The sequence below is a fragment of the Vicia villosa genome, linkage group LG5, assembly GCF_029867415.1.
Source record: "Vicia villosa cultivar HV-30 ecotype Madison, WI linkage group LG5, Vvil1.0, whole genome shotgun sequence".
Lineage (NCBI taxonomy): Eukaryota > Viridiplantae > Streptophyta > Magnoliopsida > Fabales > Fabaceae > Vicia > Vicia villosa.
In genome coordinates this window covers 107,730,318-107,752,435 of record NC_081184.1, presented here as the reverse complement: position 1 = coordinate 107,752,435, position 22,118 = coordinate 107,730,318, and the positions used below count along the sequence as shown (strand labels likewise).

The window sequence follows — 22,118 nt, the reverse complement described above, 5'->3', positions numbered from 1 at the left end:
TTATTTTAATCAACAATTCCTATTAATTAAGAGACCATTTTTATTTTTAAATTCAAATTTTGTTATCTTCAGTTTATAGATTCTTTTTTTTAATATAATTATTTAATATAATTAAATTTATATGATTATTTTTTAAAAAAAATTTACCGACTAATATAATCTTTCCAAATTCAAAAAATTAATTTATGCATTTACACGTAAAGAATACTCAATTTCTTAAAACAAATGGAAAACCAGCTTATCTGGTAGCGTTCTCTAGACCATAAAAATGATTTATTTTTAGGAAGCATATCATATCTATCTGTTAGTGTCTATTGAGTCGCTCAACCCAACTCTAAACTTTTTACTATTAAAATAAGAATAAAATATCTGATATTGTGAGTTTGTGACACAACAGAATACATATAAATACTGTCCAAGTGTATGCACAGGTCTCTCAAGCCTAAGTACAAATCCTCTTTCCTAAAAAAATACCAAAAAACCAAAAACTCATAGTATCAAGATTGAAGAAAAACATGGTTGAACAAGAAATAAGCAGAAAAGGTCCATGGACAGAACAAGAGGATTACAAACTAGCCTATTTTGTGGGTTTATTCGGTGATCGTAGATGGGATTTTATAGCAAAGGTTTCAGGTTTGGAAGGTGGCGGGAGAGAGTAATAGATAGGTATGCTATAAAGGGCATGCTGAAATTATAACAGAAACATTAATTCCTTTAACCAGGTTTTTCTTGTTTCTCACACTTTATTGTAGGTTTGAGTCGATCAGGTAAAAGTTGCAGGTTACGTTGGGTTAACTATCTTCACCCTGATCTCAAACGTGGCAAGATGTCTCCTCATGAAGAATCTCTTGTTATGGACCTTCACTCTAAATGGGGAAATAGGTTTGACAAAATCACCTCTTCTTGCTCTACACTCACTTTTTTCATTTTTAAGTTGCTTCTCTCAAAGTCTCAGGTTCTACAACAGCTGCAGATCGTGTTGCAGCAGCTTTAGAACCGGTTTGATTTATAGAGTGAAATTTTATCTCTCTAAATTTACAGCAGTTAGAGTAGGAGTAAGAATATGTTCATCTTAAGGTCTCAGGTTCTATGACAGCTGCAGCAGATGATCTGTCTGCAGCAGCTTTAAGAATTAATTTTTATATTTAATATATATAGTTGTTTTTGAATTTCTTTGGTTATTCAAGTATAATTTACAAAGCCATGTGTGATGATATGATTTACAGATGGTCAAGAATTGCGAGAAAACTACCGGGAAGAACGGATAATGAGATTAAGAATTACTGGAGGACACACATGAGAAAAAAGAGAGCGCAAGAGAAAAAACATGCAGCAACAAAAACACCTTCTTCAATTTCATCACCTGATCAATCTTCTAGTTGTCAATCTTCGCTGTTTTCGAACAACAATCACGCTGTGGATTCGCGCGCTTCAAACAAAGAGATTGAAGAAGAAGAGAATTACCAAGTTCAAGAAAGTTACTCAATGGATGATATATGGAGAGATATTGCTATGTCAGAAGAAGATGATATAAACATTCTTCAACAAACTGTTTATGATGGAACTAGGGAAGAGAATTGCAATAGCTTTTGTTCTCCTATAGTGCCTTCTGCATCATCATCATGGGATTATTCTAATTTAGATCCATTGTGGGTTATGGATGAAGATGAGAGCAAGATGTTGTTCCCTCCTATTGGTGATCAATGTTTCTCCTTTTATGATCAACAAGGGAACACATTTCTAACTGGTTAATAATCAAGATTATTCTTTTTTTTCGATACCGTGTTCATATGTGTGTCATTTGTCGTAAGGTATAGTCGAATTAACATGTATAGTTTAATGTTCCGTAAGTACAACGATACTAAAAACTGCAGGATATTTGATATGTCAAGGCGCGAGTTCTATCATGCAACTCTCCACTTCTCTGCACGTACTACGTACTGTGTGTGTGAATTTTGTTGATGGTCTCTTTGAAACCAAAAAATAAAAACTTGTATAGTATAGTATAAATCTTTTGGAAACGGACTTGACTATGTGATCTAAATCAACGGTGGAGATCAACTGATTTTATTATTATGCAATCTGAGTCGTCTGATCTTAAATTAACGGTCGAGTTTAAGAATTGCGACATGGAATCCAGATCCATATCTTTGAAAGGCTTAAGCATGGTTGTGGATGATGTGACACAGCTGTAATCAATATCAAGATTGTTATCTGTAAGATGAAGATATCAATGTTTGTGCTTTTACTTTCAAGAAATGTTCCAATGTGAAAGTGGTATGTTTTATCTGAATGTAAAATATCAAGCACTAGTTGGATTTTGTTTCAATCTGATTTGGATACCTATCATTATTGCACTTAGTTTCGTTGTTTATTAGCAGCCACTAACTAATGCGTGAATAATCTATGCATTAAACTTTTCAATTAGAATAGAATAAGATGCACAACATATAGGTCAAGTTAAAGGAATTGATCATCCATCACACGTGTTGAGCTAGTGGAAGTTCCATAATAATGATAAAATATAAAACCTTCGATTTGATTTTTAGATACACATATAATCTTATAAGTATCAGTTAGATTTTCGAAAAGTTTGGTTGATTCATCGCATTAAGTTAAAAACAATTACAATTGATACAAAACTTACAATATGTATTATCTCCCTTATAGAGTACTTAACAACTGGTCATTCATTTAACATAATTATAAGCAAATATTCAGGGAGTCGGAGACAGATACATGTTTGAAGATTATAAAACATGATCATCATTACTTAGCAAAATAATCTTACAGAACATGACTCTAGGACTTAATAATCTGCGACAGGTAATTGTTCATAAGAGCCAGGGGTGATGAAGAAAATCTCATAAACAACAGCAGCAATAGCAGAACCAATCAATGGCCCAACCCAATAAACCCAATGATTAGCCCAAGTCCAGCTAACAACAGCAGGCCCGAAAGAAACTGCTGGGTTCATAGAAGCACCATCAAAAGCCCCACCTGCCAAAATGTTGGCACCAACAATGAAACCAATTGCAATTGGAGCAATTGTTCCAAGACTACCATTTTTTGGATCTATTGCAGTTGCATACACTGTGTAGACTAAACCAAAAGTCATCACAATCTCAAACACAAGTGCATTTGTTGCTCCTACTCCAGAAGATAATGAAAATGCAGACGTTTCCTGAAATAGACATACACATATTAATTAGTATTAAACTTTGTATCTCGTCTTAAAATCGACTAATATAGGGACGAGTCTGATTGTCTTGTGTGAGAGAATCTAATTGAAATGGATTGACCCAACACAGAAATTGTTGGTACACTGGATTCAAATATGAGACTTAGAGATGAAGACACTTAGAAATGAGGACAGTCTTAGGTCTCAAGCTTGCACAGAGAGTAGTGTTTTTGGCCGGTCACAAGGCCCAAGAGAAGTATCAAGCAAAAGAAAATTATTTCGTTCTCCAGACACGTCAATCATCGTCTGATTAGATCTAATGTTTATCCTCATAACGCGTCTCCACTCATGTGGACAGTTTTAACCACTCACAGGACGAAGAAAATGCATTATTTTAAGTATTCAAATATATTCTCATTCTCACATTGCTCAGTAATTTTTCACTGACTTTAGCGTTTGATTGTTAACCTTACAGTCGGCCTCTTCCACGCCACATAAGAAATTTACTTCACCGATTCAAAACTTCATCTCTCAGTCTCACCGATCATTTCTGGTTCCCAAGCGGAACAAGTAGTGTTACCAACTCTCCTAAGTCCTAACACTATGGTGCTACTAGAATTGATCAAATTTAGAAGGAATGAATGAATGAGTATATGCAATGTGTCTTACCAATCCACCAGTGGCAATTTTAAGGAGCAAGCAAGCAACCACAGAACCAAGCAACTGAGCAATCCAATACAAAACACCTCTAACAAGTGTAATATGTCCACCAATGAATGCACCAAAAGTAACAGCAGGGTTAACATGTCCACCAGAGATGTTAGCACCAACAGAAACCGCAACAAAAAGCGCAAAAGCGTGTGATAGTGATGCAGCCACCAACCCAGCTGGTGTTGCTGCACCATTGTCCGTAAGCTTATCTGTCAACAAAAAAATGATTATATTAGCAGAAAATAAACTCAAATAAATTATATCCAAACATGTCTTAGTAAAAATGCTTACTATAAGCCATGCCAGAGCCTTCTCCTGCAAACACAAAAATGAGCATTGAAATGAACTCGGCTAGTGCAGCTTTGAGTGCATCAGCTTTGCCAAACTCAGAAGGACTTCCAATTGCAATTCTTGAAATTGGCATTGTGTATTTTTTTACTTAAGCTTAGAATTTTAATTGATAATATTAATATCTTGCACTTTAAGCTTTGTTAATTTATACTTGTGTTTGTTAAAGTGGTGTTATATATAGTAAGATGAGTAAGAACATGGTGCAGCATTTTAAGTGTGTAACATTTTGTGGAAATAAGTCACGAGGAGAAATGGAAGAAAAAGTGATTTTGAAAAAAAGTGGGGTGGGAGCCTCCTGTTTAATCTGGTGATGACACGTGTACGGTTGATGTGATGTTTTGGGGCTGATCACCGACCGATGTTTTAGGACCAAACCGACTTTGAGATTGTTTATACGGAGGTGATGTAGACTTTATATTAGCCAAATGTATTGGTATTGTTTTTAATTTTATGAAATATATTAACAAAATAAAATAATTTTAAAAAATCTTACAAGACAATGATTATGTCTATGTCTATGTAAATGTAAATATCTTTGTTCTAGAACACGGTTATAAACAATAATGTTACTTCTGATAACATTCCTTAAACACAAGACAATGTTGAGTTTTTTTACTAGGACAGAGGAATTGATCACTAATAAGTTAACAGAGAGTTTATAGATTTAATTAGGGGTGTAACTATTTGATTTGGACTATTTTTTATTAAAAAATATAATTAATTTTTAAATTTTTTTAAAAATAGAATTGAATATAATTAATTGGCTTGTTTCGATCTGGCGTGTATTTATAATTTTTTTTTAAACGTTATTATATTAGTGTATTTTTTATTATCGTATTTTTTAATGTATTTTATATTATTATTTTTTAAATAATACATTTTATGTAAATTATTTTATGTTTTATTTTCTTTAAAAAAATTACAAGTTTCTCTTAACATGTACGAAAGAGTGACATGATTTCTAATGCATCATGAAATAAGTTCAAAATCAAATATAAAAGTTGACACTTGACATCAGAAAATTGGAAAGAAATTTAAAAATTTAACAAATAGAACACAACAAAAGACACATCGATTAACATGTTTCATACCTCAAACACATCAAAATTATTTTGTAACAAGACTAAAAGGAATTTTGATAAAGAAAAACTAAAAATAGGGTTAAAAAATATAAAAATTAGCGAAGTGAACTTGAACACAAAAAAGACAACCATAACATATTAGAACGACGGTACATAAAGCAACAATTGTCGCAGGCAACGAGAGCAACAGGTCAGTGGAAATAAGTTTTTATGATTTATGATTTCTACTTTCTATGTTTTGGAGTTGAGATGTTTTAGATGTGTGTTTTGCTAAAAGGAATGAAGTGTAAATAAAGATGAAGAATGATTGAACTGATATAAAATGTGAGGTTAATGATGGATAGAATAAAAGTTTATAGTGTAATTATAGCTATTAGTTCGATTCAACGACTTTGCGGTCCTTAAAAATTAAAACAGAGAACCGAACCAAATCATGTCGAGTCTTATTGATTCGGTTTGAATTTATAACCGAACTAAAAACAATCGATTTTATTTTAATTTATGTGGTTTTAAATTGTCCATTTAATTGGTTATTTTGATCCGCTTACATATAATTGCATTTTTAAATTCTATTTTTATCATTTATTTGCACCTTAACTTTTTTAAATTCATAATTTTAGTTTTTTTTAAATCAATTGTGGATTTGAGATTGCAATTTTGATTTTATTCTATTATTTTGAAAACTTTACCCTACATTTATTAAAGTATTGATGTGAAATTTATTAATTTAATAAATTACTAAAATTTATATTAAATTGACATTTATAATAATTTAACAAAAGAGAAAAATAAAATTAAAATCCAAAACAATTTGGAAAAACCAACTAAAATGTCACAAAATCATTTATAAAAACTTATAAATAAAATTTAAAAATATGGGAAAATGTAGTCATCTGTGTTTCTTCTATTTGAGCATAGCAATATATAATATTTTTCCAATTCAATACACAACATATTGAGAGATAAACTTATAAGCATTTTCAAAATTTTAAAAAATCTTTATAAATAAAAATAAATAATTCTATTAAATTAATATTATTAATAGTTATGCAGAATTACATCGATGTTACGGCTCACTTATACATATGAGTGAAATTTAAGTCACTTGAACATTAAATTGAAAAAAAAAAAATCAGATAATCTAAAAATAATTTTTTTAAGAAGTACACAATATTTATTTGCTAAAACATATACAACTATGATTATTTAATGTACACAATAAATTAGGAATGTACAATTGTACATGGCTGGGTGGGTTAGATAAATTCAATAAATTCAGTAAGAGTGTTAGTAACACTCTCTCAAACACTCATTTTTTTATTAGTTGAAAAATGTGTGGTCTCTCACTTTAGAAATAGGTCTCATATAAATTAGTAGGACTCATACATGTTTCAACCAATAAGAGTGTGAGTGTTTGAGAGAGTGTTAAAAAGAGAGTGTTTTTAGCATTTCTCAACTCAATAAAATTTACCTAAATCGACTAAAAAAATGGATTGGGTCAGGTTATTAGGTGAATACGGTTTTCAAAAATGAAAACACATTCAAAATAATTAGGTTATGGATAAACCCACACCCAATCTACAAAATTCATGAATTATTGAGTGACTATTTTTTTCTCTTTTTTTTAATTTGGTAAGTAATGATTTTGATGTTTTTAATCTTGGTTGCTTCAATTTCAACTTTTTCAACATCTTTTATTTTACAAGTAATGATTTTAGCTTATTATGAATGTCGCACTTTGATCATTTTGATGTTAATTCTTATAAATTGTTAGTATTTTATGTAATTATAACTATTAAATTAATATAATTTTTATTTTTATAAATATGTTTATGATGAATTTTATCGTGCATTTAGACAAGGTTAATAAATAAGCAGATGTTTTGCTTAGTATGGAAGGGAATCACACCAGTAATCTATCATACCTTTCCGATAGAAATGACATCTTTTATCATGTTTGATCTAGCGGGTACAAATCACTCTCGTCTTTATTTGTAATGTTGTTTCTTGTTTGTGCTTGTGCCCTCTTCTAAAAAAAATCTTCCCATCAAACTTATTAGACAGGTTCATTATCAATATTAACTATGTATCATAATTTTCTCAAAAAAAACAGCTTTGTTTTGTAAATTACGTTTGAATTAGTACTAAATATTTAGTGGAAACTATAAGAGGATAGACCTAATTATTTGTCATGTAACTTATTGCGTTGAAAAAGGACAAACCGACAAAGTTAACTTGCTTTTATGTCCATGGGGTCACCTGATGACAATTATCGATAATAATAACCAGGTTAATTATATTAGTTCCAAATTTTAATACGTTTCAATGGTTTTTGTTATGGATTATATACTGTTATGGAAAAGCTCAAATGAATTCTTAAAGGTGATTGAAAATTATGCATTTGGCAAAAAAAAGTTGGGAATTCTTGCATCATTATGATAATGACATGGTTTTAGAGGCTAAGAACTAATACTATTGTTTATCTACAAGTATTTCTTAAGAGTCCTGCTTATCGTTTTAATTTGTTAGATTATCTGCTTCATTTCTTAATTATGGACGGCTTAAAAGGACCAACACTTTGAATCAAATTATTATTTTTTATTGTTCTTGCAATAATGAGAATTAAAAAGACAATTGGCCTCCTATGAAGCTATTAACCAATTTAAAAAGAATCAATGATGAAAAACACTCTTGAAAACCCTAAAATACTTTTCGGAAATGTATCTTCGAAGTCATTCATATCTTAATTTTAAAGATTTCGGATATGCATCTCCGAAATCACCCTTAATCAAATTTCAATGATTTCGAAAATGCATATCCGAATTTACCAAGAAGCTGTTTTGGATATGCATATCCGAAATATACAGATTTTCAAGGATTCATTTTTTTCTAAAACAACAACATAGTACAATTAAAATTAAAACCTCCTACTATTCGCTAAAATGTAACAGAAATAAAAAATATGCAAATATAGATTAAAAAAATCGATACTATAATATGGAAGTAGTTGTTCGGATAAGTATCCAATGTAAAAACATTACAACACCGGATAAAAAGTCATAAATAAAACATAAATAGGCACCTACTACTGAGTATGCCTAATGCGAACTCCTTATGACCGCCTCTGCCTCCTATACTCCACCGCACTAGACACCTCACCCACCATCCTCTGCACTATGGAAACCGCCTCTGGACCGCCCTGCTCAATAATCCCTCTCTCCAATGCCTCATGTCCTATTGAGTGTATCCGCTGACAGATCGGAAAGAGATCAGTGGCATGGTCATCCTCGACCTGCTGGTTCTCCGAGAGCTTCTCATGTGTTGGCCTAGGTGGACGCCCAAGAGCATCAGGTGTCATGATAGAATCATGTCACATTATCACATACCCATCTACACAGTGTCAGCTCTGGGTGGCCCGTGTACGCCGATACTCCTCTAAGACTAGATCCAATCCTCAAAGATAGTAGTGAGCTCCCAGCGGGTAACGGTGTCAGGAGCAACCTCAAACGAAGACCTTGGTATCATCTGCACGCGTTCAAACTGTCTCATTCGCCGCTCCGGCAGATACCTGACCATGGTGTTGGTCCCACATACCAATCATCCAGAATACAATACGATGCGGTCGAATGGGACCACATTCCTGTAATCAACGAAGGACGTCCACTGGATGTCATCGTGAGCAGTACGATCCAGATATACATGATATGACCCCACTTTTTGATCCCCAATTTGGAGGACATATCGTGCAGCCCTGGGCATGGCGCGAGTGACTGATGGTACTATATACGGTCATGCATAACCCGCCAAGCCCGCTCCTAGCTACAACGTCATTAAACCATTGAGTCCATGGTTTAAATAGATCAAATATTTTCCGCGCATGGTTCACGGATTTTATGGTCGTCTGTTCCTGTCACAACAAAAACAAAAAACAATGATAGTTAAATCGTTAGAAGAAAGTGTTATAAAAACATAAATAAAAAACGGTTAAATTATAAAGGGCAATTAAAAAACAACATTGCCCTCCCAAACTCGTCGAGCAACATAGTCATGACTCATGATAGTAAATTAACACAGATGTGTCTGCAGGCCCTCCCAGGTAGCCCTTCTCCTCCAAATCATCCTCCCTGTGTTCAAGGTGAACATCGGGTATCTCCTCCTCCTCCTCCTCAAGTATCACCTCCTCCTCATCCTCACTTACCTCCTCCTCACGAGAGGAAGACGCCCGAGACAGCTGACTCCTCGATGTAGATGAAGATCCCGCAGGTGCGTCATCCATCTGAACTGGTACTCAAACTCGACCACGTCTCCGAGTTACTACTTGTTATGCAGCTCTCTGCGCCGAGCTGAGGTTGTCAGTGTCTCCCTACCTTGTCTAAGACGAGCGGCCAGTGCCTGATTGCCTGCCATTTTCCTGAAAAAAGTGCAACCAGTAAGACTATGAAACAAATTTGAAAATAAAAAAATACAGTTCAGACCATATTTCGGAAGTGCATCTCTGAAATTGGACAGAGGTGATTACAGAAATGCACTTTCGAAAATACATGCGAGCAGCCATTTTTGGCAGACCTCCATTTCTTGTCTTAACTCAATAAAAATCCAATTTTTACCAACTAAACACTATCATTGACCTACAATAACTACACCCTACAATATTTTTCTAATTTTTAACAGCCCTAATAACATTTCCAACTTAGAGTTCAAAGATATGGAAAAAAGTTTGTAGAGCAAGAATCCTTTGAATGCAAATTGGCACAGATGGGTTTGATGGAAAAAGTTTGTATTGAAGAGAATGAAAATGAAGGGGTGTCTAATTTGGTTTTATAAAAATCGCAACAGTTTTCGGAGATGCATCTCCGAAGACACTATTTTTTACAATAAATAAGTTTATTTCGGATATGCATATCCGAAAACAATTTTTTTTTTTAAAAAGTGTTTTCGAATATGCATATTTGAAATCACATTTTTTTTAAAGAAAAATGTGTCTTCAGAGATGCACATCTAAAATTTAGGGGTATTTTGAGAATTTCACAATAGATGTCTAAGAAAGCATATGGGTCTCAAAAGAAATTCTTATCATTTTAAGCCACGCATATACTTGGTTTGGTTTACTAGAACATGAGATTAACTAATTAAGGGTTTCGGAGATGAGGAATTTTAATAGAGAGAGTGAAAGAGAGAGTTAAAAAAATATGCTTAGTTCAATGTAAAGAGAAATTTTAATGCATAGAATGTGTGAAATTATATTTTTCATCTTTTAAGTATTGAACATCACTTTAACTACAAGTAGGGGTGGTCCTGAGCACGGGCTCATGGGGCGAGAGTTCAGGACCCTATAATTTTAGGGACACCAAACTTTTTTTTCTTATTCCTATATATATTAAAAGAGAATTTTATATTATAAAAGTATTTGCTATATTTTTAAAAAAAAAAATTGTGATTAACAAAATTATAAGGACACTACAAAGTCAAAATTAATAAAAGAATGTAATTTCTCATAAATAAAATATAGAGTAGAATAAAATCAATTAACATATCCATAATTTTAGCAACTAAAGAGTTTAATTAGGCACTAAAATTAAAACAATGATTTAGAAAATATTTTATATTATTGATCTCAAAATTAAGAGTGAAACACTACTTCAACTAGCTGAACAAGATAACGATCCCAAAATTAAGAGTGAAGTCGAATCTTTAGCCACTCATGGAATTGGAAACTTTGAATTTTTAGTAGCTATGATTATTTGGTTTGAACTGTTAACTACTTAACTAATGTTAATGAAATTAGCAAGAGTTTGCAAAAATAAAGTCATGCATATTGATGTGTGATCGCGACAATGGGGTATGTCTGTGATTATGACTGCAAGTGCACAGTCTATCGCGTGGTTTTAAAAGATATCGAACCCACAGAGACTAAGAATCGACCTAATGTAGTTAATGCTACTACGTAAATCTAAGGCTAATATTCAATTGATTATCGATCGGACGGGAATTAAAAAGGGAAATATTATTAAATTTAATTTGGATAATAATATCGGTATGCAACGGTCGAACTTCGGGGATCTAGTAAGCCATCGATGCGGATCTTAATTTAAAATCACTTTTCTGTAGAAATCATTAGTTTAAAAATCCTCCTCTCACACTCTCGTGTTTATTGATTATGATTTCACTATTAAACCTAAGTGAGCGCTCTCGCTGTATCAATTAAAGTTCAAAGTGATTTTTGAAAACCGATGAAAACTAATTACCCTTAAAGCGCTCTCGTTGTATTTAAGGTTAATGCCTAATTTCTAAGGTCCAGTTAAAATCTCAAACTCTCGTTTTTATTGATCCTAACTTCTATTGTTTTTAACTCTTGTTACAAAACAGTTTAATTAAGCGTTTAGAAATATCAGCCAGACAAATAAATTTGATTAATAAACTACATCGACAGATTACTCGATTCCCTCGGTTATGTGACCTTACATAGCGGATAAAGGTATTTAACCGGACATGGTTTTAGTAGACAAATCAGAGCATTTATAACAGATATAAAATAATCCGGACATAATTTGATAAATCAACATAAATAAACAATAGTAATTAAATGCAAATAAATAAACCTGAATTAAATTGTAGACTGGAAAATTGTATCTTGCAGTTCCGAATCTTGAATCCGGGACTTGAATTAAATTCTGAAATTAAATCTAATACTGAAAACTGAAACTAAATCTGAAGCTAGAAAAGAAAACTCGATCGCAATAGTATTTCCGGTGTGGAAATCTATTGCAAGAAGTGGGTAGGAAACAAGAGCAGAGCTGGAAAATGCAGAAGAAATCTTGACGGCAGTAGGGTAAAAAGTACGTGTTACCCTTTCAATGATTCTTGAAGGGTTTATATAGAGCTCTCAATTCTTGGATTTCCAACTTGTCTTGTAGCAGTTGCTGTTCTTTCGGCAGAGAAAATGGAGGAGAAAAAGTAGCGTAACGTCTCTTCTGGGCTTGAGTGTGTGACTTACGTCACACACATATATTGAGGGGGTGCCGAACGGCTGGGGAGGGGTTGCGCCGACCGGCAGGTGGCCTAGTGCGCCATCCGTCGTGGGCTGCTTTGTGTTTTGGGCCTATTTCTTTGTTGCTTTTCGCACCTCCTTTCTTTCTTGCATCTTTTTATCTTTTTAACTTCAATTTTTAATACTTTTTCTTCCTTTTCTCACATGAGCCAATAATTATTCAATTTTCTGAAACACAACGAAATATCGGCATAACACAAAATAAAATAATAAAATCGAAATAAAATAAAATAATAATGCATGTAAATTAAGCTAAATATACGATACGTTTTCGCGTTATCAAACTCCCCCACACTTGAACTTTGCTTGCCCTCAAGCAAACGATCAAGAAAAAGATTTTACACATGCATGACAATCATCTCGATTCGTACTCGTCGCGGCGATACTTTGTTAGAGACACGAAGGCTCAATATAAACACTAAAGATACAGTAGCGACACTAGACAACTCCAGCTTATGCAGAAAAATTCAAGTCGTGCTATTACAGCTCATCTAGACCCTTTCGCTAGATTTTGCTTGTTTTCATTCGAGCGCAATCACATTAAGCCCTTTATCTTCACACACACACATAGTAGAGTAACCGGTTAGTGACTCTGATCCTTATTAGCACGGGGCTCTGACACACTTCTGTGGTACCCACTTTTTTAACCAATTGTAAGCTGTGGGGGATCGAACCGTAATTCGCCCTCCAAGTTCAATATCAGATACTTTTGAACCAACCGACAATAGGTTTCTTTATTGTTTGCGAGATATACATCCTTTGGGTTAAATGACCGGGTGAGGGTCACCTAGCTTAGTTGGAGCAATCCTTTTTTTTTTTAAATTCCTTACTGAAAATTTTCAGGATCATTCACTTATATTCATCGGCTCTCTACGTAATTTGTGTTTAAGACGGTGCCAACTGCTGAATAAACTACTCGAAGCTACTTTAAAGCTAGAGATTAAAGACTTTGAAATAATAGGTACTTAAATTGAATCTTGCATAAATCAGAGTTCTAGAGTGTCAAGACTGTAGCAATTTTGTTTGCTAGTGCTTCGGTTCTATCATATCTTAAATTATTATATTCTTGCACTTTTCGAGCGTGTCAAGCTATTCGTATAAAAAGTTTTATAGTTCAAGTAGGCGGAGAATTCGACAAACGGAAAATACTCGCATATATTAAACTTAGAATACATGGGTTGGAATAACTGGAAACTAAAATATTTTTTTAAGGGAGATAACTAGAAAATACTGGAAATTAAATACTAAAATTTTAAAAACTACCGAAAATAATTAGAAAAGCAGCAAGCTTCCTCCCCCACACTTAAATGTTTCTTTGTCCTCAATGCGACCTTGTGTGGTAGAACGGTGAAAACTCACTACTCGTTTCCTCTTCCTCGGGTTCATGCTCTTCTCCTCTTCGACCTTCATCGCCGTCTCTAGGCGGAACTATCCCAGCATGGTACACATACTCATGTAAGCCTTCAACACGATATGTTAAACATTGCACTTCTTCAGTGAGGTCTGCAATGCTACGATTATTCCAGTACGCATAGTCGTGTTGATCTCTTTGCATTTCACGCATCAACATTATCATTTCACTCTGACCCGCCTCAATCCTTTGATGACACTGAGTTTCTTCCTCATGGTTGCATATTATCTCTCTATACACATCATCCAGTGTGACTGGTTGATTCCTTCTTCGAGGTGGAGGCACAGATGGTCCTGCAACATTTTCAGGATTGGGTTGGGGGTTTTCATCAGGCTGGGGCTCTCCTTGATTCATCTCTTGTTCAACTTCATCCACATTATCTGCATTATTTTGATTCTCTTCCACGTTCTCATCAGGAGGAGGTGCGTCAAGATCATAGACCCAGTTGTCTCTGCGGTCTATCCTCGTGATCTCGATGTTTGGCAGTATGACACTACGAATTTCCCTGTTTCGCACCATGAGGTTGTACCTTCCGTCTGGTGAGACATAAGCAAAGTGCTGGCATTGATCCTATGATTGGCGAAGGCACAATAAAAGAAGTATAACTCCTTACTATTGACTTTGTTGATGTTAGTTCTTCTGAAGATAGTATTTGCTAAAATACGGTGGAAGTAACGCATACCCGGGTTATGAATTTGTGAAGAGAAGCGCATGTCGGGAACGACATTATTATTACCGGATAATCGACGCATAGTTTCATTTGCGGCTCCTTGCCAGTCAAGCTCGGGTGGAATTCTATAGTTGGCTCCTTCAACACGTGGGAACCGAAAAAGAGCACTAATGCTTGCTTGATTCATGGTGTATTCTCGGTTGAATAATCGGAAGGTAGCGATTCCGATAAGGTTGTGGGAAGCGTCGGTGGGTGTGTTGTAAATGTAAGAACTTAGGAACTCCAAGGTTAACGCTTCGTATCTGGGGTAGTCGAGTGTGCTCACAAATGATAAACCCGTTTGCTGGAGTAATATTTGCACACTGGTTTCGTACAACCCCAAACTTCGCAAGCTATCGATATAGGCGAACCGTGATGCTTCCACCCCTCTCTGAGCGAAACGTCGGTATCGGTTTCATTGAATTTCTCCCGCTTCTCCAATTCGAAAAGTAACACCGGGGAACTCTTCTTCGTTTTGGTTGTTGAGGTTAGCCATAGTAAGTTTTCTGCTAGAAATGTGAAAGAAATTGTAGAAGAAGTAGCAGAAAAATATTTGTGGATTATGGTTCTGTTTGTGGCAGTGGTACAATATATATATATAGCAGAGAATGAATGAATAGATTGAATGAATGTTGAATGGAATTAAGGTGAGGTTTGAATTTGAAGTTGAAAATGGGGTTTAATTTTGGCACTGAGAAGTTTGAAAATGCAGAGGATTGGTTCGCTTCTGGTGTGAACGAAACAAATGAGTTTCTTCTGCATTTAAAGGGTTTGCGCCGAACGGCTAGGGGGAGGTCACGCCGACCGGCGTGGGGCCCTCTCTGGTGGACGGCAGAGATGCATGCATGCGTGAAGTGTGCATTCAGACTGTGTTTGCTTTGCGTGTTCTGTTGTGTTGCAGAGATTCCTCTTTGACCAAGACTACATGCAATGCTATTTGACCAACATAAATAACATAAATGACTTTGACTGGTAGTCAAAGTATTTATTGGGTGTGTATATGATTTTAGCAGAGTAGATAATAGCCTATATCAGTCTGAACATTTCATAACAGTGTCACAATAAAGCATAAGTAGCAGACTGATATTTTACTGTGTTCCATATATTCATTAACAGCAATATTTATGAGTTAACCATAGCAGTGAATATTATAATGAACACAAACATTGGCATATAGCAGAGACAAAATCTGTGGTGCACACACAAAAACTTAGCAGATAAAATAAAGTAAAAACAGAGTAAAGAAAATACTGAATTTTATTAAAATCAAAAACGAAAATTGAAATTTTGTTCTAAAAATAGAAATGCTAACTAATTAAAATGCTGAAATTTAAAACTACTTAAAATGATAAATCCTAACTAAGAATTCCCTTCCCCCACACTTAAACTAGACGATGTCCTCATTGTCTAAATGTAAGAGTTAGAAATAAAAATTAGCGGTCTTCAATTAGCCACTTTTCGGAGGCGGGATGGACTGAAAGTGTTGATGAAAACTGTCCAGATTTGTCGTGACCAAATCCATAAATCCGTGGAAATCTCCTCGGAGTCTCCCTAAATCGGTACGAAGTACAGCAACGTCGTTCCGAAGGGTCTCTATAGCAGCAGTGTGGTCAACCATAGGCACGTCCTCGTCAGGTGTAGTATCAATGTCATAGTTGCCAGTCGGTGTCCTCGGATCACTTTCTTCCTCCTCGAAGTCATTCTTACCTTGTCCTTCCAAGTCATAAATCCAATTTTCTTTCTTGTGAACACTTGTGAACCTAATGCAAGGTAGAGCAAAATGATTAACCGGCTCATAGTTCACGAGAAGCTGATAAGGTGGAGACTGGTAGTTGCTAATCAGGCTCTTGTTGAAGCAAAACTCCATGTCCATGGATTTGAATCCTCCATAAGGAATCAATCTAGCAAGCGGGCTTCTCAATGATAAAGCACGGGCGATCTTAGTAACAAGACCCCCTACAAGGATAGGACCGATGGTATCTTGGGCCAGAGTGGCCATCCTAGCAAGCATAAAGGAGACTCCCATAACTGGTCTGGCTTGGAAAACACACATCATAATGCCTAACTCATCCTTGGTCACTGAAGTATCGCCCAAAGGTTTTCCAAGAAGTGTGAAAGCTAGAATCATCTGGAAATACCTAATGGCGGGATTGTGGATTTTTGAAGAGAGTCGTAGATCATTTTGTTTTCTACCAGATATGGTACTCCAAAAGTAGTCAACCATGTTATCAGGGAAGTATTCATCATCGACTTCCATCAAGGCATCCATGCCTGTGGGATATCCTAGTAACTCGGCCAACTGACGGGTGGTGAAGCGGTATGTGAACCCAAACAGTCTGAATGAAACTCTTCCTCTGTTAAAACCTAATCCAAGTCTAGGCTCATATCGGAGGGAACTCAGAAACTCTAAGGTCAGGTTGCGGAAAGTGGGTGTACGGGTGGTGAGGAGATCCTCCCATCCAATCTGATGAAGCATAAAATGCACACTTTCCCGGATACCTAGTACTATCAGAGTCGAATCATGCGAGAATGTGGTGAGACCCATCTCATGATGTGCCAGAATCTCATATCGTCTCTGCTGATCCTCACTCCCCAAAGTAACTACCATGTCATCAGTGAAATCCATCTCTAAGTCAAAAAAGTGGTTAGTACCCTGGAATTTTTTTATAAAATCAGAAAGAAAAGTTTTAAGTTAGTATGATTTTAAAACAAAGATTTAGTATTTTGAAATAAGAGTGCAGAAGGAAAAGAAGATAAATTTTAATAAAACATTTAAAATTAAAATGACTTAACGGAAAATTAAAGTTAAAAGGTGGGTTGTCTCCCACGAAAGCGCTTTGTTTAACGTCGCAAGCTCGACGAATCGATGGTTAGTTCTTCGACTCGGCGATTAACTCTACGAGCTTAAGACTATCAGTGTAGTCTTTGTTTTCAACAATATGGTAATGTTTCAATCGCTGCCCGTTTACAACGAAGTTATCGCTCGATTTTCCTTTAATTTTGATAGCGCCACTCGGATATACTTTGGTAACTTCGAATGGACCAGACCATCTTGAACGAAGTTTTCCTGGGAATAGCTTAAGTCGAGAATTAAACAGTAGCACCACATCTCCTTCATTGAATTCCTTCCTTGAGATGCGTTTATCGTGCCACTTCTTTGTTCTTTCTTTGTAAATCTTAGCATTCTCGTAAGCATCTAATCTAATTTCTTCCAACGATCCAATAGCCTTCTTTCGCCTGCGGCGGTGTAACTTAGGTTTAAGGTTTTTATTGCCCAGTATGCTTTATGCTCTAGTCCCACCGGTAGATGACAAGATTTACCGTATACTAATTTGAAGGGCGTGGTTCCTATTGGTGTCTTGTAAGCGGTCCTATACGCCCACAGTGCTTCGTGTAACTTAGTGGACCAATCTTTCCTAGATGTGGCAACAGTCCTTTCAAGTATTTGCTTGATTTGTCTATTCGAGACTTCGACTTGTCCACTCGTTTGTGGGTGGTAAGGCGTTGCTACACGGTGTCGGACTCCATATTTAACTAAGAGTTTTTTGAAAATTCTGGATATGAAGTGGGATCCTCCGTCGCTAATGACTAATCTTGGTACACCAAATCTTGGAAAGATTGTATTTTTGAATAGCTTAATAACTACTTATGCATCGTTTGTGGGTGAGGCTACAACTTCTATCCATTTAGATACGTAGTCGAATGCGACAAGTATGTAGTTATTTCCGAAGGAAGATGGGAAAGGTCCCATAAAATCGATTCCCCACACATTAAAGATCTCTACTTCTAAAATGCCTTTTGTGGCATTTCATCTCGCCTAGATATGTTTCCAGTGTGCTGACATTGGTCACAGTTTCTAACAGCGATGTGGACATCCTTCCACAGGTTAGGCCAAAAGAGACCCGCCTGCAGAATCTTAGCGCATGTCTTTGATGTGCTAGCCTGCCCACCATAGGGGGCATCATGGCAATGATGTATTATGCTTTCTATTTCTTCTTCCGGAACACATCGGCGGAATATCCCATCAGTGCTTCACTTGAATAGCAAGGGTTCATCCCAATAATACTGTTTAAGGTCATGGAAGAACTTCTTCTTTTGTTGATAAGTCATGTCGGGCAGAAGCGCTCTTGTAGCTAGGTAATTGACGAAATCGGCATACCATGGCAGTGTGGTTCTGGTGCTTAGTGTCTTAACGGTCTGCGCTTTTGGTTGTTCCAATGTGTCACTTTCGGATTCTAAATGTCCTATTAAACGTTCATAAGGGAAATCATCATTGATTGGTGTTTCTTCTGTCTTAATACCTTCCATCCTAGATAAATGGTCGGCTACAACGTTTTCGGTTCCCTTTTTATCTTTGATTTCCAAATCAAATTCTTGTAGTAGTAGGATCCACCTTAATAGTCTGGGTTTTGCATCTTGTTTAGCTAGTAGATACCTAATGGCTGCATGGTCGGTGTAAATTATTATCTTTGCTCCTATTAGATAGGAACGAAACTTATCTAACGCGAAGACCACGGCCAGGAGTTCCTTTTCGGTTGTGGCGTAATTCATTTGCACAGGGTCTAAGGTCCTACTTGCATAGTATATTGCGTGGAGTTTCTTATCTTTCCTTTGGCCTAAGACTACTCCTACAGCATAGTCGCTTGCATCACACATAATTTCAAATGGTAAATTCCAGTCGGGTGGTTGCATTATAGGTGCGGATATAAGGGCGGTCTTTAGTACTTCAAAGGCTTCAAGACATTCATCGTTGAAATCAAACTCAACGTCTTTCATTAAGAGGCTAGTCAGAGGTTTAGAGATCTTAAAAAAGTCCTTTATGAATCTTCTGTAGAAACCTGCATGTCCTAAGAAGCTTCATATCTCTCTAACTGTTTTTGGGGGTTGGAGATTTTCTATTACTTCGATCTTTGCTTTATCGACTTCTATTCCTCTTTCGGAGACTACGTGTCCAAGTACAATCCCTTGTTTAACCAAGAAGTGACACTTTTCCTAATTTAGGACGAGGTTAACTTGTACACATCTGTCCAATACTTTTTCTAGATTTGAGAGGCATCCTTCAAAATCTTCCCCACGCATAGAGAAGTCGTCCATAAAGACTTCCATGATGTTGTCTATGTAATCAGCGAAAATCGACATCATGCATCTCTGAAATGTTGCAGGGGCGTTGCATAATCCGAAAGGCATTCGTCTATAAGCTAATGTTCCATAAGGGCACGTGAAGGTTGTTTTCTCTTGGTCATCAAGGTGAATCGGAAATGGTCTTTCCTCGTGGCTTTGTTTAACTTACGATAGTCAATACACATCCTTTCTCTAGTCACCTTTCTTTCGGCTATAGATTCGCCTGACTTGTTTATGGTAACTGTTATACCTCCCTTCTTTGGTACACAATAGACCGGACTTACCCACTGACTATCAGAGATTGGATATATAATTCCAGCATTCAAAAGTTTGGTAACTTCATCTTTAACTACTATGCTCAGGATAGGGTTGATCCTTCTTTGATGCTCCCTAGACGTTTTGCAATCTTCTTCCAACATGATGCGATGCATACATATGGAAGGGCTTATTCCTTTAAGATCAGCAATGTTATATCCTAATGCAGATGGATACTTTCTTAAAACTTGTAATAGCTTCTCAGTCTCTGTGGCTCCTAGCTCTGCGTTGACTATTACTGGTCTTTTGAGTTCATCGTCTAGATATTCATATCTAAGAGTCTTGGGTAATGGTTTAAGGTCCAAGGCTGGTTTCTTTGGGTAAGGCATAGGGTTGGGTGTTAAATCTAAGCATTCGCTTAAACTATCGTCTCGATATTCCGGCCGCCAATTTTCATCTTCGAAGATCAGGGGCATCGGAATCTTTATAACTTCAGAGTATGATCCTTCTGATAATCCTATCTCTCTTATACATTCATAAATAACATCCACCAGATAACATGTATCTTCTATAGCTGGGGCTTGAAGGAATTGTGTTAGAATAAACTCGACCTTCTCCTCACCTATTTCGAATGTCAACTTGCCTTTCTTCACGTCTATAATGGCTCCAGCGGTAGCTAGGAAAGGTCTTCCTAAGATTATAGGAGTATTGACGTCTTCTTTTATGTCCATAATTATGAAATATGTAGGGATGTAGAATTGTCCAATACGGACGGGCACATTTTCAAGAACTCCTACAGGATACTTGACAGATCGGTCTGCAAGTTATACTGACATCTTGGTTGGTTTTAGATCTCCCATGTTTAGTTTCTCGCAAATGGACAAAGGCATTAGGCTAATACTAGATCCTAAGTCGCATAAAGCTTTGTCTATGACAAATTTTCCTATATTGCAGGGTATGGAGAAACTTCCTGGGTCTTTCAGCTTAGGTGGCATTTTATTTTGAATTATTGCACTACATTCGGCAGTGAGTGTTACGGTCTCATTGTCTTCTAATTTCTTCTTATTCGATAGGATTTCTTTTAGGAACTTAGCATATGAGGGCATTTGGGTAATGGCTTCTGTAAACGGAATTGTGATGTTTAACTGTTTAAGAAGTTCTACAAATTTCTTAAATTGCCCTATGTTTTTAGATTTCTCGAGTTTTTGAGGGTACGGGATAGGTGGTTTATAAGGTGGTGGAGGTATGTATGGCGCTTCTTTCTCCTCCGTCTCGCCATCCTTGTCCTCTTGCTCTTTCGAATCACTTGGTTTATCCTTGGGTCTACTTTCCTCCTCAGTTGTCTTCCTAGGGCTTTGGAACATAGCAGGGTTCTTAAGCCTAGGGCCAGTCGGTTCGTCCATCTCTCTACCACTTTGCAGAATATTAGCGTGAGCATGTCCTTTTGGGTTTGGTTGTGGATGTCCTAGAAATGTCCCAGCAGGTGCGGCAGTAGGTGCTTGTTGTTGTGCCACTTGAGAGATTTGTGTCTCAAGCATCTTGTTGTGAGTGGCCAACGCGTCTACTTTGGTCATTAACTGTTTGATTTGCTCATTAGTGTGCATGTTCTGGTTTATGAAATCCTTATTAGTCTGAGTTTGAGTGGCTATGAAATTTCCATCATTATTTCTAAGTTAGACTTCCTAGGGACGTTAGGAGCAGCGAACGGTGCCTTTTGATATCCAGGTGGTACACTGGGTGCTTGACCAGGTGCGTACAGAGAATTATTGTTCTTGTACGAGAAATTAGGGTGATTCTTCCATCCTGGGTTATACGTGTTTGAGTAGGGGTTTCCTTGAGCATAGTTTACTGGTTCGGGGGAAACTCCTGCCAAAAGATAGCACTCGGAGGCAGCATGTCCAGACATTCCGCATATTTCGCAATTGGGGGAAACAGCAGCCACGGCGGCTACACGTGCTATAGTGAGGTTTTCAATCTTCTGAGTTAGGGCATCGACTTTGGCGTTAACGCGGTCGAGGCTACTTATCTCGTACATCCCACTCTTCGTTGAAGATTTCTCTCCAGAAGTTTTCTCTGATTGAGCTCTCTCGCTTCCCCATTGATAATGGTTTTGAGCCATACTTTCGATAAGTGTGTAAGCATCAGCATACTCTTTATCCATCAGTGCGCCACCTGCAGTGGCGTCAATTGTAAGTCTCGTTTTGTAGAGGAGACCATTGTAGAAGGTATGGATGATTAACCATTGTTCT

At 36.3% G+C, this 22,118-nt stretch overlaps 2 protein-coding genes and 1 pseudogene across 2 annotated transcripts; 1 reads left to right on the top strand and 2 right to left on the bottom strand.

Annotated features, from left to right (window-relative positions):
* Positions 1-377: 377 nt before the first annotated feature.
* LOC131601968 (transcription factor MYB59-like) lies at positions 378-2,329 on the top strand (annotated as a pseudogene).
* A 258-nt stretch (positions 2,330-2,587) lies between these two features.
* LOC131601967 (aquaporin TIP1-2-like) lies at positions 2,588-4,408 on the bottom strand. Its single transcript, XM_058873906.1, has 3 exons — positions 4,184-4,408; positions 3,851-4,101; positions 2,588-3,184 (listed from the first exon to the last, which is right to left on the bottom strand). Exons 1-3 carry the CDS (start codon positions 4,314-4,316, stop codon positions 2,810-2,812), a joined length of 759 nt encoding a protein of 252 aa, XP_058729889.1. The 5' UTR covers positions 4,317-4,408; the 3' UTR covers positions 2,588-2,809.
* Positions 4,409-20,693: 16,285 nt separating this feature from the next.
* LOC131605132 (uncharacterized) lies at positions 20,694-21,443 on the bottom strand. The gene has a single exon (XM_058877526.1). It carries the CDS (start codon positions 21,441-21,443, stop codon positions 20,694-20,696), a length of 750 nt encoding a protein of 249 aa, XP_058733509.1.
* Between the last annotated feature and the right edge of the window lie 675 nt (positions 21,444-22,118).